The sequence below is a fragment of the Macrosteles quadrilineatus genome, unplaced genomic scaffold (assembly GCF_028750875.1).
Source record: "Macrosteles quadrilineatus isolate MER2022 unplaced genomic scaffold, UCM_ALF_1.0 Scaffold_2__2_contigs__length_208266976, whole genome shotgun sequence".
NCBI lineage: Eukaryota > Metazoa > Arthropoda > Insecta > Hemiptera > Cicadellidae > Macrosteles > Macrosteles quadrilineatus.
In genome coordinates this window covers 174,001,458-174,017,780 of record NW_026542595.1, presented here as the reverse complement: position 1 = coordinate 174,017,780, position 16,323 = coordinate 174,001,458, and the positions used below count along the sequence as shown (strand labels likewise).

The following is a 16,323-nucleotide window of genomic DNA, read 5'->3' as shown; positions in this document are numbered from 1 at the left end:
TGTTCTATAGTTTAACTTCTACAAATATGTTTACAATTAAAGATAAGTTACTAGTTGCTCTTGAGAGCTACAAGACAACCCATTTTCAAAACTAAGAAAAATAAGTTAATTATTAGATAGACAAATCATTATTTTAATTTCATTTATCTTATAACAAATATTTACTGTAGGCCTACTCAACTCATTATACCGGTACCATTAAATTATATAAGACAAAATTAATTGCCTTTTTGTATTGTGCCTTTTTTAAACATTCTTGCCACCAAGACAAATATAATGTGTTCTTGGGAAAACAAATAGAATCAAATTTTACAATGCTTTGATTCTCTTTTGTCGTGATTGGTTGCTGAACAAAGGACACAATACAAATAATGTAAAGGTTACAGCCTCTGTCCGTCTTCAGTCTTAAAAATAGTCTGGGGATGACTAGTTTTGGGTCAAAGACCCATTATCAAATCCGCATAAAATTGAATAGTCTATAATTTGACGGAAGTCTTCGTTAAAACGTTTATACAGGTCAACACACATTTATAAAAAAATTACTGAAAAAAATTAAATGAAAAATCTACTTTGTGTTGTTCAAAAAAGTTATTGTAAATTATGTTATTTTCTCATAAAAACCCCATAAAATAACAAAAAATAGGATTTTAGAAAAAAGCCGGTTTTGATTTAACTTAGTACGGTACCTATGTTAGTATGTTATGGTCCTTAAAATTGTGAAAGTTTTTTTCATTTTTTTTTAAATTTTGATTTTTAATGGGGATTTTCCCATAACTTTTCTCAAAAATGGCCTGAACGATTTTCTTAAAAATTTAGTATGTTATAGTCCTTTTAATTCTGAATAAAATTGTACAAATCCCATTTCCATAAATATTACGGTTCAAAAGTTATTGTAACTTATGTTATTTTCCCACAAAAAACCATAAAATAACAAAAAAAATCTGATTTTTGGGAAAAAACTGGTTTTGATCAAAATTAATATATTATGGTCCTTATAGTATAACACCCCATTGCTGTAACTATTTTATATGGTTCAAAAGTTATTGCAAATTTTGTTATTTTTAACCATAAAATATCATATTTACTCTCACCGCTTACCCATGATAGAGGTTTTTGACAAGCTTATGGGAGAAAGTACGTGTCAGAATGCTGATACCATTTATTCTTTATGTTATTTTTCCCCAGAATCAATAGTTACAGCAACATGTAACATATGATATAAGTGAAGAAGATCTCAAAGAGAACCAACATTATAATTTTGTATTTACTTCGATAGAACTCGTGATTTTGTTATTTGACTTGTAATTGAAAATAATAAATTAAATGTTAAAACAACTAAGGGTAATATGATTTATGCAACAGCAGAATAAGTTAAATGCATTATAATGATAAGTTTCTATTCTGCATATACAAGTGCTCTTAAACAGGAACCTATTTGTTGCTGACTCAACTGCTAACTTTAGATAACAGAGGGGTCAAAGGTTACTCAAGCCTGGTTTCACTGAATTAATCTTGTTCAGAGGTTTGGAGCTCAACTACTTGTGTCTTATCAACACACAGGTTTATCTGCATAACCATTCTTTTTCAAACCAAATATTAATAATTTAAAATCAATTTTTAAACAGTGTGTTCTTTGTGGTTCTCAATTATAAAACAATGTCTAGCAGGAGACAGACCAGAAGATCAAAACAGGAACAATTGTTGTCTGCTATTTCTTATTTCAAGGATCGCTTGGTAGTCAATGGTTCAATTGTAAGCCCAGACAATGACGTGTTTTCTAAAATTTCCCGGAAAGTGAATAGCGAAATGTCTGCAACAGCTGTTTATGAATTTGTAACTCAGAATAAGGTAGCTTTGGCAAAATATGGTGAATGGGGTGTATGTGATGAGTCCAAAGAAAACAAAATACCAGTCTCAAATTGCAGTAGCTCGCAAGATGCCGAAGGTAGGTGACGTTAACTAAGAGTAGGTTTATAGAAGAATAAATTTGCATAAGTGCTTAGTACAAGATTATCAACAAATTTTTAGCAGTATTTATGTTTTGCTCAGTAGCTTACAATTTGTTTCGTTGCGAAGATAGACAACATAGATAGACAACAGCGCTAAATGTCATATCTATAACATATCTAATAAATGTTTGTGCTTACATACAATATTTCTATGTTCGTATCGTGCTTGTTGTAGCCTAATTGTGTTTTTGACAAGTTGCATGCTTTGAGAATTATGTCATCGCAACTAAACATGTTAAGCTACTGAGAGCAATCTTAATCGAATCGTTAGACTAATTGACGACAACAATTTGATGCATGAGTGAAAATTTAAAAACGTACGTTTTCATGTCCCTGGCCTTTTACTTCGTAGATACTGGATTTGTAGTTTATTATTATGTGTATTAATATTTTTTGGGACGGGGGCAACATGTTACACACATTTATTTGGTTTTAAATAGGTTCTAGGTATTTTTTTCGTATTTTTAAAGTCTCGAAATTCACGACCATGACGTGTCCCTAGGGTAGATTTTCCAACTTTCATGCTGTTTTTAGACTAATTATTCATGCCGAAATATATAAAGCCATATTTTTATGTCATCAATAGTTATTAAACTTACAAAAAAGGAGCATATTATAATTTTATTGTCATTGCAAACTGACTACCATGACAAAATAAGTCTGTCCCTCGATTTGGCGTCACGACCATTTGGGAAAAATTTTCAACTTTGGAACACGACAGTGGCAAGCCTGGCATCGATGGAGTCAGTTGGTTTTAGAGACTAGTTCGGGGTGTACGTCAGGATTGTAGTGCCGGTCGATTCGAGTTGAAAGGAGGAATTACAAGGTTAATAAAGGAAAGATTGTGTTTTTTGTAATTTTGTTGTGTCCATGACCGTACGTAGTCATTCGATGAGGTAGACATGGTGTTAATTTTTGTTTATAATATATTTCAATTGCTAGATTAACCTAGAAGTCCACTTTGTATCCTTGAACATGAGGTGCAGGGCTACCCCCAGAACAGAGCCAAATAACACGTAATTTCACGACCAAAGTTTCACGACCATCGCGGGTTTTTTCACGACCAATCCAGCCTTATGGATTATAGTGTGTTTGGTCGTGACAATAACTTTAATATAATTGTAAATTGAACAGTTAAGTTCAATTGAAACACATATTTTTATTATAACTAACAGGATAATTGAAGGATTGTTTAGAAAGATTTAGATTATTCCAGACAATTCACGACCATACCGCTTGTCCCTGACCATCACGTTTATGATTTCTATCATAAAAATTTCAAAAATTAAAATATCGTCATATTTCAATGTTTTATACACAAAAGAAGCACACCTCTATACAAATATATCGATTTTTCGGGTCTCAGGTAAGTTTTTTCAGAGTTATACAAACTTAAAAAGATTTTATTGGCTTTTTTTCAATTTTTTGAGATTTTTATTTTTTTCTAGAAAGACCAAATATACCAAAAGCTCAGTGACCTTTTTATTGTATAATGGTCATAAAAGTAAATTAGTTTAAAGCAAAACATAGTTTTAAAATTATATTAACTATTTTTAATATTCATTTAAACGTCCGTTATGGTCGTGACAGGATTTTGTGTTTTTCCACTAAAGTTGCTCTTTTAAAAAGAAACTACCAAAGATATTGCGTTACCATGGACATTTTATGAAACTTTAAATGTTAATGAAATAAAAAAATTAATAAAAGTTTTGAAAAAAGGGGAAAAAAATTTGCAAAGTGCTTTTCCTGAAAACGTACGTTTTAAATTTTCACTCGCATATTCGTTTTTTCTTTTTAATTTGTAGCTAATAAAAAGTACCGGTACCAGTATAATCTTGATGCAGTGGTTTGAGGAAATGATCCTCCACAGAAATGTAGATGAAAAATGCTTTTAAAACATGATTGTTGGCTGCATTAAAGCATTATTGATTAAGGAATTGCCAATAACAAATGTGCACAGCATATTTAATTGTCTCTAAAATCTGTGTTAAATATACAGAGCTTGGTAAATTAAAATTAAGACAATATACCAGTGGCATGACAATGGAGCGAGTGGAGCAGTCGCTCCAGGGCGGCAAGCACAATTGGGGGCGGGGCAGCGCCAGGGTAGGATTTTTTTTACTACGTTGTTGTCAAGCGTGTAGGGGCGGTAGGATGGTGAAGGGGAGGGAGGAGGTATGGCCTGAGAGGATTTGGCGCAGTGTCTTGGGCTCAGCAAGTATTGGAGTTGTTAATTTATTGATACTACTGTTTCTTTAGAATTGTTATTTAGTGCTAATATAATGAACTATGAATTCGGTTTAAAATATTTCTACAAAGTATGCGGGTGGTGAGGAGTTAAAGCTGCTAGGACCACCAAAACCTGATTGAGTTATTACACAATGTCAAAAATCTTGTAAAAATGTAGGAAAGGATTTATGTTTATACTGTTATGCCTTAAATGCTCAAACGGGCTTTATTTTCTAACTAAGTGCTTAAGCCACACGTCACCGACATCTACCCGACATTTGTAAATTTGCGTCCTTTACTCAGTTCTCTCTACCATGTGCTATCCTGTTTTGAGGAGATTTCTAAGTAAGGATAAGTTCCGTCCAAAAAACTTAATTTAAAGTCATGTTTTTATTTTCGAATACCCTATTCAAATAAATTAAATATAATAAACCCAATTAAAATACCAATTTTATGTTTTTAAAATTATTATGTCTAGATTGTGTAAAAACGCTAGTTTACAGTTATTATTTTTCAAAAATCTTTTCGAGGGAGGACCCCCCGCCACCGGTACTATAGGGGGGGGGGGGGGTGGCTTGGGCCATCCCTGCTCCAGAGGGTGCTCCAAACCTGGCTAACCCACTGCATAGTGTACAATTAGTAAACCACATAATATAAAAAATAAAAGGTAATTGGACATTATTAGTTTTCCCTTGAAAACCAGTTATGAACTTAATTAAAATGTTCAATTTGCCCACAGCAGGTCCCCCTCCTGTTATTTTAAAAGAATAAGGTTTTATTTGGTTTATCCACTGAGTAGGAACTGTTAATTATCAACTATCAGCTGTGTAAATAAATACAGTTGAACCTTAAAAGGACATTAGGGAAACAGTCTTGTTAGTTATCAAAGGATCTTTTTTTTGGGGTCATGTCAAAATTATTTAGGCTAGCAGTCTTGTTGTCAAGATTAATGAAAGGACTTAGAATGGGGACGCGGAAAGGTCGCCCCCGGAAACATCAACCCCCTACGTCATAATGACGTCAGAGACCGGGGGGTGATGTTTCCGGCCGTGGACACTCAATTTCAGTTGCAGCATGCACTCGTCGATATGACGAGTTATTTTTGAGTTTGCGTATTAATTAGATAATTATATTCACTTATCATATACAGTTACCAGATTTTCTTATTACAATTGATGTTAACCGGATACGTCAACCCCGATCGTTTTCAAAATGCACACCCCGGAAAGGTCCCCCCCCTGCCATGATCACCCCCGGTATACCTGCTGAAGGACTTGGGCTCGTGACTCGAGCCAGCTATTGTTCCAAAGGGTAGAGACTGTCCCATATTACCACCGCTAGACTGAACTCGCAAGAATGGGAAGGATTTGGTATTAGTGGGAAATCATGAAATAAAGAGAATGTGACACTGTTGCTTGCTTCTCTGTCAACGCAAACGTTAACAGTGTGAGCTTTTTCCTGTTTATTGCCGAAGAAACTAACCAATATTTACTTTCTAAATTCTTTTTACGGGAAAGAGTCCTTCACCAATATCAAATCAGGAATATTCTCAATGCATTTATTTTACCATAAAATCCAGACAATTATTCAAATGTATATCATATACAACATTTATTGCTCAATGTTTACAATTTAAGAATTAGGAAATGTGAAAATATGTTTGTCAAGTGTGTACTGTATTATGATTTTGAGTGATTGAAGCATGCTCATATTAAAACCAGTTATTCACCAGTCATATTACCAAGGGAGTATGTTTTATCTATGATATTACTTAATTTTTACTATTACTATAAACATTTTATTTCATTTCCACGTGTTTCAAATACATTTTATACGTTGACGGAAAAAAACGTTATGTAATTTATACATCATTTGATGTATAATATTAAGGGGAAATGTCTAGAGAAAGCACAATATCAAAGTGTTAATTTGTATTTATCTTAATATCCACAACATTTGCGTAATAATACTAAATCCTTCCCATTCTTGCGAGTTCAGTCTAGTGGTGGTAATATGGGACAGTCTCCTACCCTTTGGAACAATAGCTGGCTCGAGTCACGAGCCCAAGTCCTGATTACATTACTTGTCGTTGATTATACAACTGAGATGTTCAATGATATTATCAAAGATCTGTATTTTGTATCAGACTCATCCCTATTATTATAAGGGAGGTGAAGTTCTGTCCAGGAACAAACTCGAGATCTCTTAGGTTACTATACCAAGGTTGTGACCACTGAGCTATAATTCTAACTGGAGGTAGCACTGAATGTCAAAGATGCGTGTCGCCAGCCGCCATGTTTGCGTGAGTCTGGTGTCATAAGAAGCCATATTATTGCTATAACTATTATTATACTTGGCTTAAAATACCTACTTTGTATGGTCGCCATTTCAAAGAAAATTATTAAAGTATTAAAAGTATTCAAGTATGACAAAAATACTCACTGCTATACCAACCTAGTTATAAGAAGCCATGTTATTGCTATTGTAAGAAAACTTACTGCTATACCAACCTAACAAAATCAGCGACTCGCTTTTGACAGACTTCTGCCATGGCAGTGCTACCTCCAGTTACAATTTTAGCTCAGTGGTTGTGACACACAAATACTTCTCATCACATTGTATTTAAATGGAAGCTCGTTTTAAGAGTGATTCGTGTTGAGCGCTTCACGCACGATTACTAGAAAAAACCCGGTATGGATCATAAACATAAACAAAATGACGTTGTTGGCCCGAATCCTATACTAATAGCATTGAACATATGTTTTAGCAGTTCCATTTAACCAATGTTAAATCATGTTTATTTTCGGGCCAAAAACGTCATTTGTTGATGTTTATGATCCATACCGGGTTTTTTCTAGTAATCGTGGCTTCACGTATAAATGTAGCAACGAGATTTTTTTCTCCATATTATAGTAGCATAGATAAAACGTGTATAATTTATATATTATAGTAGCATAGATAAAACGTGTATAATTTATATATTATAGTAGCATTTAGAATAGTAGCATAGACTAACCAACGTTTTATCTATGATAGTAGTTCTCGAAGTTTCCTTGGTATGTTATTCGCGTTCGTTAACACTTGAGAGCGTTGGTGTCCATTAACTGTATTTTGATTTGAGAATTAACTTCACAGTATTGCTTTACTATTTTTGGTTGTATTATTTTTATCAGATACAATTTTTTTGTTATCTAACATGTATTAAAACTAGTTTGATAGCAATCTATTTGTAAACAACTCTTTTATTATAACAACAGTATTATTATAACAAAAAGTTAATGCAAAAGTTGTAAAATCCACCCTAAAATAATATATAAATATAACGTGAGTGGTATTAGTGCAACAAAACGTTACCAACATAAACCTTACATCAAAACAGGCTACAGATTTTCAACCAGAGGTAAGAAGCCCACTCACACCATTCAGTGTGAAGTACAATTTTTATTTATCAAAATGTAATAAAAAGTAATATGACGTAAGTAATACATGGTAATACATGGTAATACCATGTTTTTTCTATGTAGACTTCTCATCCCATTGTAAATTTTGAAGCTCGTTTTTAAAGTCTAGTTCATGTACGCCACACTGGGCGCTAGTGTCAACGAAATTTTGTTTCTATTATTTTAGGGTTAATTTCTTGATTTGTGCTTTACTGTTTGGTTATACAACTAGAGGACAAGTTATTGTTTGTGATTAGATCGTATTATTTGGTTAAACGAGGTTTTAAATGGCTGTAATAACAGGAAACAAATTGTAAACAAAACACGACCTCTACATAAACCGTACAGAACTAACAATTACCTTGTCGGTACTTTCCTGTTAAAGGGAACATTCATTATTATCGATGATTTATTTTCGATATATCGATATTTTTGTTTTACTTCACGATTGGTATTCCTTCCGTTTTAATATCTTCAAACGCATTTCAATTACAAATTAAGAACTAACCTTGTCTAGGCAAAAGCCTATATATTGGATTAGGACATGAAACTGTTCTAAACTAACCTAACATAACTAACCAAACTTGCTGTATAGGCTAAGTTACCGTTTCAAAATTCCATTTGATAACAGAAAAGGCATATGGGGAATAGGCTATCAAACGGATTTGTGAAATGTTACAGCAAGTTTGGTTGGTTAGGTTAATTTAGAACAGTTTCATTTCAATATTTTTTTTTTAATTGTTTGTTGATACAGAACAATATTTATTTACTGTATCCTATATCGTACTTTTCAGCTGATATGTTTAAATTTGTTACTATCAATATATCGGATGGAAAACAAAACTATCGATATATCGAAAATAAATCATCGATAATAATGAATGTTCCCTTTAACAGGAAAGTACCAAATTGGCTTCAGCTGTTCCATAAGGATGAGAAATCTGCTAAGGGAGTATGTGTTATCTATGGTAATACCTTCTCATCCCATTGTAAATTTTAATTTTGAAGCTCGTTTTTCATGTCTAGTTCATGTACGCCACACTGGGCGCTAGTGTCGACGAAATTTTGTTTATACTATTTTAGGGTTAATTTCTTGATTTGTGCTTTACTGTTTGGTTATATAACTAGGTGACAAGTTATTGTTTATGATTAGATCATATTATTTGGTTGAACGTGGGTTTAAATGACTGTAATAACTTTTTTTTATCAGAATTTATTTTACAATCTGTTCAAATATGAGAACAATAAGTAAAACCATAGACTAAGGGAGTATGTTTTATCCATGATAAAACGGTAGTCAGGAAGCAAGCACCTGTTCATCAACAAGTCTTGCCAAAAATTGGGTCAATCATTTAAATATTTACAGAAATCTGTAGCTTAGGTCCAGCACATGCACAACACTTTTTAATCTGGTAATGCACTGACTATTGTCCAGCAGATTAACAGCAAGACTGTTCGGATGATATTCTAATTTGTCTTGATAATTTTTGCTAAGGTCTGTGATTTCTTCTTTCACTGATTTAATTTTGAAGTCATTCCTAATTGTAGTGTTGGATACGAACCAGGGTGCGCCAATAATTCTTCTCAGTGCCTTAGCCTGAAATCGTTCAAGAATTTCGATGTTGGATTTGCTCGAGGTCCCCCAAAGTTGAATTCCGTATGTCCAAATTGGTTTGATCATAACTTTATACAGTCAAATTTTGTTAGCCAATGATAATTTTGAATTCGTACCTAGTAGCCAATTGAGTTTACGAAGTTTCAATTCCATTTGCTGTCTCTCGCACCAGATATGAGATTTTGTAAACAAAACACGACCTCTACATAAACCGTACAGAACTAACAATAAAATTGTCTTCAGCTGTTGCATAAGGATGAGAAATCTACTTGGGGGAGTATGTTTTATCTATGGTAATACTGTATATAAGAATGCAGATTGTGTGATCAAAGGACTGCTACGATAAGTAGTAGTGTGGAACAGGGAACAGTGGATTTACCACTGACTGAGTAATTTTTTTTTATATATAGACGTAGGATTGTAGGAATTAAAGAAAAAGAAACAGTGGTGATATAGTCAATTCTGTTGTTATTTAAAAAAAAAAACTCCGAATTTGTAAATATTGTAGCAAATATTAAATACATCGGCTGTTGGATTTCTAAAGTAAGTACTTAATGAAGCTTATCTCCTTAATCCTCCATTAGACTTATATTATTTTAGTTCACGGTCCGAGTCCAGACGCAGGTCCACGTTTTGGCGGCAAACGCAGTATTATTATTGTGACGATTCGTCTAGCAGCCGCCTGTCTTGCTGCTCCTTGTTTTGCGAAAGTATTAATTCGGGAGTAAATAGTTAATTAAAGCTAACCATTTAGCTTAAACTTAGTGACTATTATTTGTGTATAGTTAACTACTGGAAAGGTTTTGTCGTATTACACTTCCCATTGTGGATTTTCTCAAAATGGATTGTGGTGATGAAGAGGATTGTGACTTCGATAACGACTTCATACGTAGGCCTAAGTTCTATCATAGTACTCCTAGGCTATCTTCAATTCTCAAAGACAATCATAGGTGTAAATTATCCCTAACTGCGTCTTCTTGTGAAAATATATCTCCAGTAGACAGGGCACCGGTAGAGTACTATAATCCATTCACTCCAGATGGTAAAGTTATTGCCACTAAGGCGAATGCTCAGAAAAAGTTCAAGAGATTGTGTATAAGTCAACCTCCTCCTGTCTCTTTGGACTCGACCAATTCCGATTGTTCGAAGTCTGATTGCGACTCAACTGACATACCCCGAAGGCCTCGGTTGAAGGAAATGAACGTTTCTCGCCTTCATGAAGAATTCATTGTTTTGGAAGAGATAGGAAAAGGTGTCCACGGTTGTGTTTTCAAATGTTTGAATCGAATGAATGGTTGTATCTATGCTATTAAAAAAACATTACATCCAATTAAAACAGATTTTCAAGAGAAAATCGTAAGGAATGAAATCTATGCCCATGGTATTCTTATACATCCGAATGTTGTATGCAATTTCTCAAGCTGGATCGAAGAGGACTTTGGATTTATTCAAAATGAATATTGTGATTTGGGAAACCTAGAGGAATATATCAAAGGTAATAAACTTTCAGAAAACTTGCTTCGTAGTCTTCTTCTACAAATGGCTCAAGCTCTGGCCTACATTCACAGTAAGGGCTTGGCTCATATGGATATCAAACCTGCTAACATATTTCTTAAGTCAGTTTCCTGTGTAAATGATGATTCTGGTGTTGGCGAAAGGAGTGATGATATCACTTTCAAACTGGGTGATTTTGGCCATGTCACAAGCTTGGATGAAGATAGCGACATTGAAGAAGGTGATTGTCGATATATTCCCAGAGAGCTTTTGGATAGGAATCCCACTCATTTGGATAGAAGCGATATTTATTCACTTGGTTTGACTGTGTACGAAGCCGCTGGTGGTGGCCCTTTGCCAAAAAATGGCGAGGAATGGCAAGAAATCCGCAATGGAAAGCTCAAGACACTAGGTCATCTTAGTAGAGAATTTAATAATATCATAAAAACTATGATTAACCCTAGACCTCAAAATCGTCCCTCTGCTTTAGAATTGGTAAAAATGCTTAAACTATCACAATCTCTTTCTTCACATGCTGATGATGATCTTCAATATTACTATCAACATCATTACCACAATAACTCAAGGCTTGAACACCGAGTTGAAGCTGACGGATATTTTATAAGGGAACTCTTCAAATCTCACAGACAGCTCCACAGCCATCTTTACTCTGGAGTGGATTCATCTGGGTATTATTCAAGGGAACTAAGTCCATCCAACGGTGGAAAGAGAAGTGGTGCTACAGAATCTCGTCTGGTTGGGAAAAAAGCCAAACGCTCCAATAGCACAATGTTCTAAATTAGGCCTAAACTTACTGTGGCTTGTTGTGTCTCGGCCTTTACCTCCATTTTGTTTATCGGCCTAAATGGTGAAAGTGTAACTCAAATTTAGTCTTTTTATGGTTACCTTTTATCAAATTTGAAATTGTAAGTACAAGTGAGAAGTTTGTGTACGGTAATAATTTACTGTAGGCCTATAGGTCGTGTTTTTTTCATGAAGACTTAATCATAGGCTGCACCGCTACACCAGATTATGTAGACAGGTAATCTGTAATTTAACTATTGTACATTTGATTTAGACTAGGCTATATAAGTTTATCTTTGGTTTATAGTAAGTTTGTTACTGGTAGTCGAGAACTAAGTTATGCATTGTAGTTAACATGATTTGCAAATGACAGGCCTAACTTGATTTACCAGTGTTTTTGTTGTCAATAGTCCTAGAGGTTTAAAATTTGGTTCTAACTTAGTTAAGTTTTGCATCTCATTCGTCCGAAAATTAAATTTATTGATGCTACCTAACCTAATAGCATTTTGAACTCATTTGAAGTTATTAATTGAAGTTACTCTTGAGTAAATATTGGTAGGCAAGTAATGTTCAGTTACTCAACTACCACTTTTGATCCTATGTATGTATAACGAGGCCTATTTGGCTTATCAAAGTGTTGTTAATGTGCTAATATATATTAGGCTCAAATGTCCTTGGTTCATAATTGTTAAATAATCTCCCTCGGTCAGAATTTCTCTTCAATAGGCCTAACTTAATACATATTTCAAGCATTCATTTGTTAGGCCTACTTACAGACTATAACTTAGGCCTACTATGGAAAGGTTTTTATTTGAACTTATGCTAGATTATTTTGATATGATATGTGTGTTTTATAGGTTTATAGGCCAAGTTTATGTATCTTCAAAAAAATATTCAAGGCTAAAAAGTTAATATTTGTAAGTACGTCCCACTAATTAATCAAATGTCTGGATAAAGTCCAATTACGCCTATTAGGTCATCAGGAGTTGTAAGATTAATTAATGTCAGATAGACATTGGTACAATACGCTTATGGTAATTTTGTAAAACCCCTCAAAACCTTATTGTCGTTCAATTATTCAAACTGAGCATTTGACTTAAATCTTGGCTAAATTTTTTGATACAACTAAGTTATGTGTTGCTTATTTTTTACTTTTCAAAATACATTACCAAAGTATTTTATTTATTCATATCAGTTGTTCAACACAATGCTTTTTATAAATTAATATTTTTTATCTTCCTAATTTCGTCTGTTAAACAACAGGTTGCAAATAGGCCTAGTAACTTAATCTCATCATTTTTAAAGTTTCACACTCTAAAAATACATTTAAGATAAGCCTACCGGTAGCCTACCAGAGACAGCTAACAGATGGACATACCGGTAATTTAAAGGAGTTACTTCAGCTTCTTTTTACTTGTATTTGTCGCTTACAGGCATTACTTACGTCAAAGGCGGAAAGTTAAATCCGGTTTGGTTATGTCCCATAGGTACCTAAAAAATTTTACCTTAGCCAAGCTGCTAACATAACATAACCATAAAGGTGGTGCCTATAATCAACAAATACACTTAAGTTCCAGAGTTCTTTCAAAATTGAAGATCTGACTGTTTGTGCGATAGTTTTATAACTTTTTATTGCCTATTAGGTTTGCTGCTAATTTTACTAAAACAACGCTAGGCCTATTTATGCTAGTCATTGTATTTACTGGTTTTGCTTGCTGACTTACATACAATTTTAAACGCTTAAATTGTTTACTTAATCTATTGATACATAAGTTATTTGAACAACTGCGAGGTACAAAGGAATTAAGTCAAGTTTTATTTGGTAGTAGTGGGACATGCCTATCATAGCCTTACAGACTTTTCAGGCTACAGTTATGTTACCCTACCTATCTAATCTAGGATAGAAAGCTAGGTACCCATTAACTTACATCCAATGGGATTACAATAAGCCATTTCAATTTATGTGTAGTAGGTAATATAATATATAGCACTGAAATAAGATTTTGGCACTTTTGTTTTTTAAAAAGGTTCTGGTTTGTTATTTTTATCATAAGTGGATTACATTTTTTATAATTTAGGCTTAGGCCTATTGTGCAAACGTATATGTGTTTCACTGAGACATTGTTATGTTACTCTTGCTGTATAACCGTTTTCTAGTGTTTAAAGACACTTTTGTTCATCTCTTTATCGTTCAATAAATTTTGTGTTCACAAGTCGTGTGTACTTTTTTGCCTGTCTTGAAACACAATGATAGAACTTACAATGTGATAATGTTTTGTGAAGATAAATTACCGGTATTTAGCCTACTGACTATAAGAGCTTATAGAAATTCATGCTGTTCATAATTTTTTATTTATAAAACTTAGGCAAGTTTACTATCTTTTAGAGATCTGCTCACTGATTTCACCGATCTTACTTCTAATTTACTGGCTAATTTCAAGCCTACAAAATCATGAAGTCAATCAATGTTTTGCTAAACACTACCTATGTAGGCCAACATTAGTATTTAAAATATGATACAAGAAGCACACGGTTAAAGTGCAGAATATGTGACATTTAGTGCTGATTTTTAACTGACAGAGACTTAACAGCTTTTTATCATGCTTGGTCTGCCACTGTAAGTTAAATTGGGCTATTTACAGTAATGGGATGTTGGACAAACATTCTTAGGGCTATTTTGGAGTAAACAATTGGATGGCCTATAAGTGCAATATGCAATCTGTGCTGTAGTTAAGCAATTAAACATTTGAATTTGAAATATTAAACATTTAAATGTGTTTAACAACTTACTAATGAACTAAAAATTCTTATAATATCAAAGTAAGATAAAACTGAGTTGAAAAAGAACTTGCATGGTGAGTCGGTGGCTCAGTCGGTAGTGCCACGGACTTCAGGCCCAACAAAGCAAGGCAGCGATGTCATGGGTTTGGCTTTTTATTAGTATGTACAGTTAATCCTTGTACTGTAGGCTACCTACTCACCCCTTGCTTTGCTGGATTGTTCCACCCACAGGCCTCTGTAGACGGCTCATAGCAAATGGAAGGAAAAGAAGCTGCAAACCTCTTATAAAACAATAAATTAATACCGGGTACCAATCAAAATGTGTTTTACTTGTTTATTTAAATCTAGGACAGTATATATTTATACAGTATTTGAATTAAGTGTTTATTTTTATAAAAACCTTTAAAGTTAATTAAAATATTATGGGTTTGGAGTCTGCGGATTGAATTTAAATCCAAGTTGTTAAACCAGTGTGTTTTAACTCATTATTTGTTACTTTAAACACAAATAAGAAAAGTTTCAGTAAATTTCCAACTGTAGCATCATGAGTTTATTTACTACGTTAAATACTGTCTAATCTTGGGGATCAAACTTACTACTTACACTGAAAAATTGTAAATTTTTGTATCTAAAATTTTGTACAGTTTGTAAATGTTTATTATGGAATGGTGTGGAGTCTTATGCTATGGTTAGTCATTATTTTATCGTTAAACCTAACACATGGTTCAGGTACCTACTTCTTTACACTTTTGTTGTCTTGCTTTTTTCTTGCAATTCTGTATCTTTTGAGTTGCCTGTTTCAGTTCTTTGTTTATGGTTGGTTTGCATAACTGGTAGACTTGCTTCACTGCATCATGTCAAAAGACGACCTAGGTATAATTAAAGGTACGTTGTGTTTAGTAATTATTTTTAACTTACTGTCATTGAAAAACAAACGATAGCCTAAATATTATTTTATATTGTCAAGACAATAAAGTATTTATTTATTTTATTTATTTATTAAGTTTGTTTGTATATTAAGAAGATCACATGTTTCCTAATGTTTTCCTCTTGATCACAATAGGAAATATAGTCAATTGTTAGTTGATAGTTTTCTTCAGAGTACTAACTGGGTATTTCGGGACTGAGACCACAACCTAACAATTTGGCTGGTTAACCCTTTTTAGTGCTACGCGACATTATATTGTTATGCGTCTTTTTCCCGAATAGTGCTAAGCGAAGCTATATCGTACCGGCGTTTCTTAGCACTTTTGAGATGAAAAATTTTATTTATACCAATTTTTTTTTCTCTCTCACTAGGCTTTGCCCCGTGGCAAGCCTAGCACTTTCCGGACAAAAGAAGTAAATAACTAGCATTTTTCGGAAAATTACAAAAGAAAATTCTAGCATCGAAAGGGTTTGGAAACCGATATGTTTTTAAACTTTTTCAGTGTTCTATCAACTGAAACTTGGTGATTTCCAGTTGCATTGAACCAGGTTGTGACTGCCTCCTTGATCTTAAGCACAGATATACAGTGTTTTCCGCACATTTCAGTTAAATACGAACAGTCACAGCAACTATTTGTTAAAGGAAACCCAGTGAAGTCTAACTGTATTTTAAATATTTTCCTTCAAAACTGGATAAGGTGACAACAGCTATTGTACCTGTCATAGATCTAGCGATTGTACGGTTGAAATATAACACTGCTCTAGACAAAAGAAAGGTGAAAGCTTTAATCCATTTATTTTTTATTAAACTTAACAACTTAATCCATAGAAATTTAATAAGTGTGATCCTTCATGAACTAATACAAATTTAACACTCGATCTTAAATAGAGAGGTTTTGAAATCACACTGTTTGCTTAAATTAACACTAAAACGTCATTCTTATGGATAAGATATTGTGTTTTTATTTTGTGTCAAAAAAACTTGTAACTTTGACAAGGTGTCTTTTAATTTTTACTAGTGTAC

At 33.4% G+C, this 16,323-nt stretch overlaps 2 protein-coding genes across 6 annotated transcripts in view; both read left to right on the top strand.

Moving 5' to 3' along the window:
* Positions 1-16,323, top strand: part of LOC128986157 (ARL14 effector protein-like) — a 28,598-nt gene that overhangs the window by 414 nt on the left and 11,861 nt on the right. The window contains exon 1 of one of the 5 annotated variants that reach the window (XM_054406333.1): positions 1,627-1,945. The exons of 1 other annotated variant lie outside the window; for it this stretch is intronic. In XM_054406333.1, the coding sequence (XP_054262308.1) occupies positions 1,865-1,945 (81 nt within the window). In that variant the 5' untranslated portion in view covers positions 1,627-1,864. Of the gene's footprint in view, positions 1-1,626; positions 1,946-9,736; positions 9,837-15,175; positions 15,258-16,323 lie in introns of those variants that run through there. 3 more of the 5 variants (XM_054406331.1, XM_054406336.1, XM_054406335.1) reach the window with 3 other exon arrangements.
* Positions 9,956-13,804, top strand: LOC128986156 (wee1-like protein kinase). The gene has a single exon (XM_054406328.1). The coding sequence runs from the start codon at positions 10,134-10,136 to the stop codon at positions 11,583-11,585; it is 1,452 nt and encodes a 483-aa protein (XP_054262303.1). The 5' UTR covers positions 9,956-10,133; the 3' UTR covers positions 11,586-13,804.

What these genes read in the sequence shown, in the direction of transcription:
- LOC128986156 (XM_054406328.1), top strand. Translation starts at nt 10,134, where the DNA reads ATGGATTGTGGTGATGAAGAGGATTGTGACTTCGATAACGACTTCATA.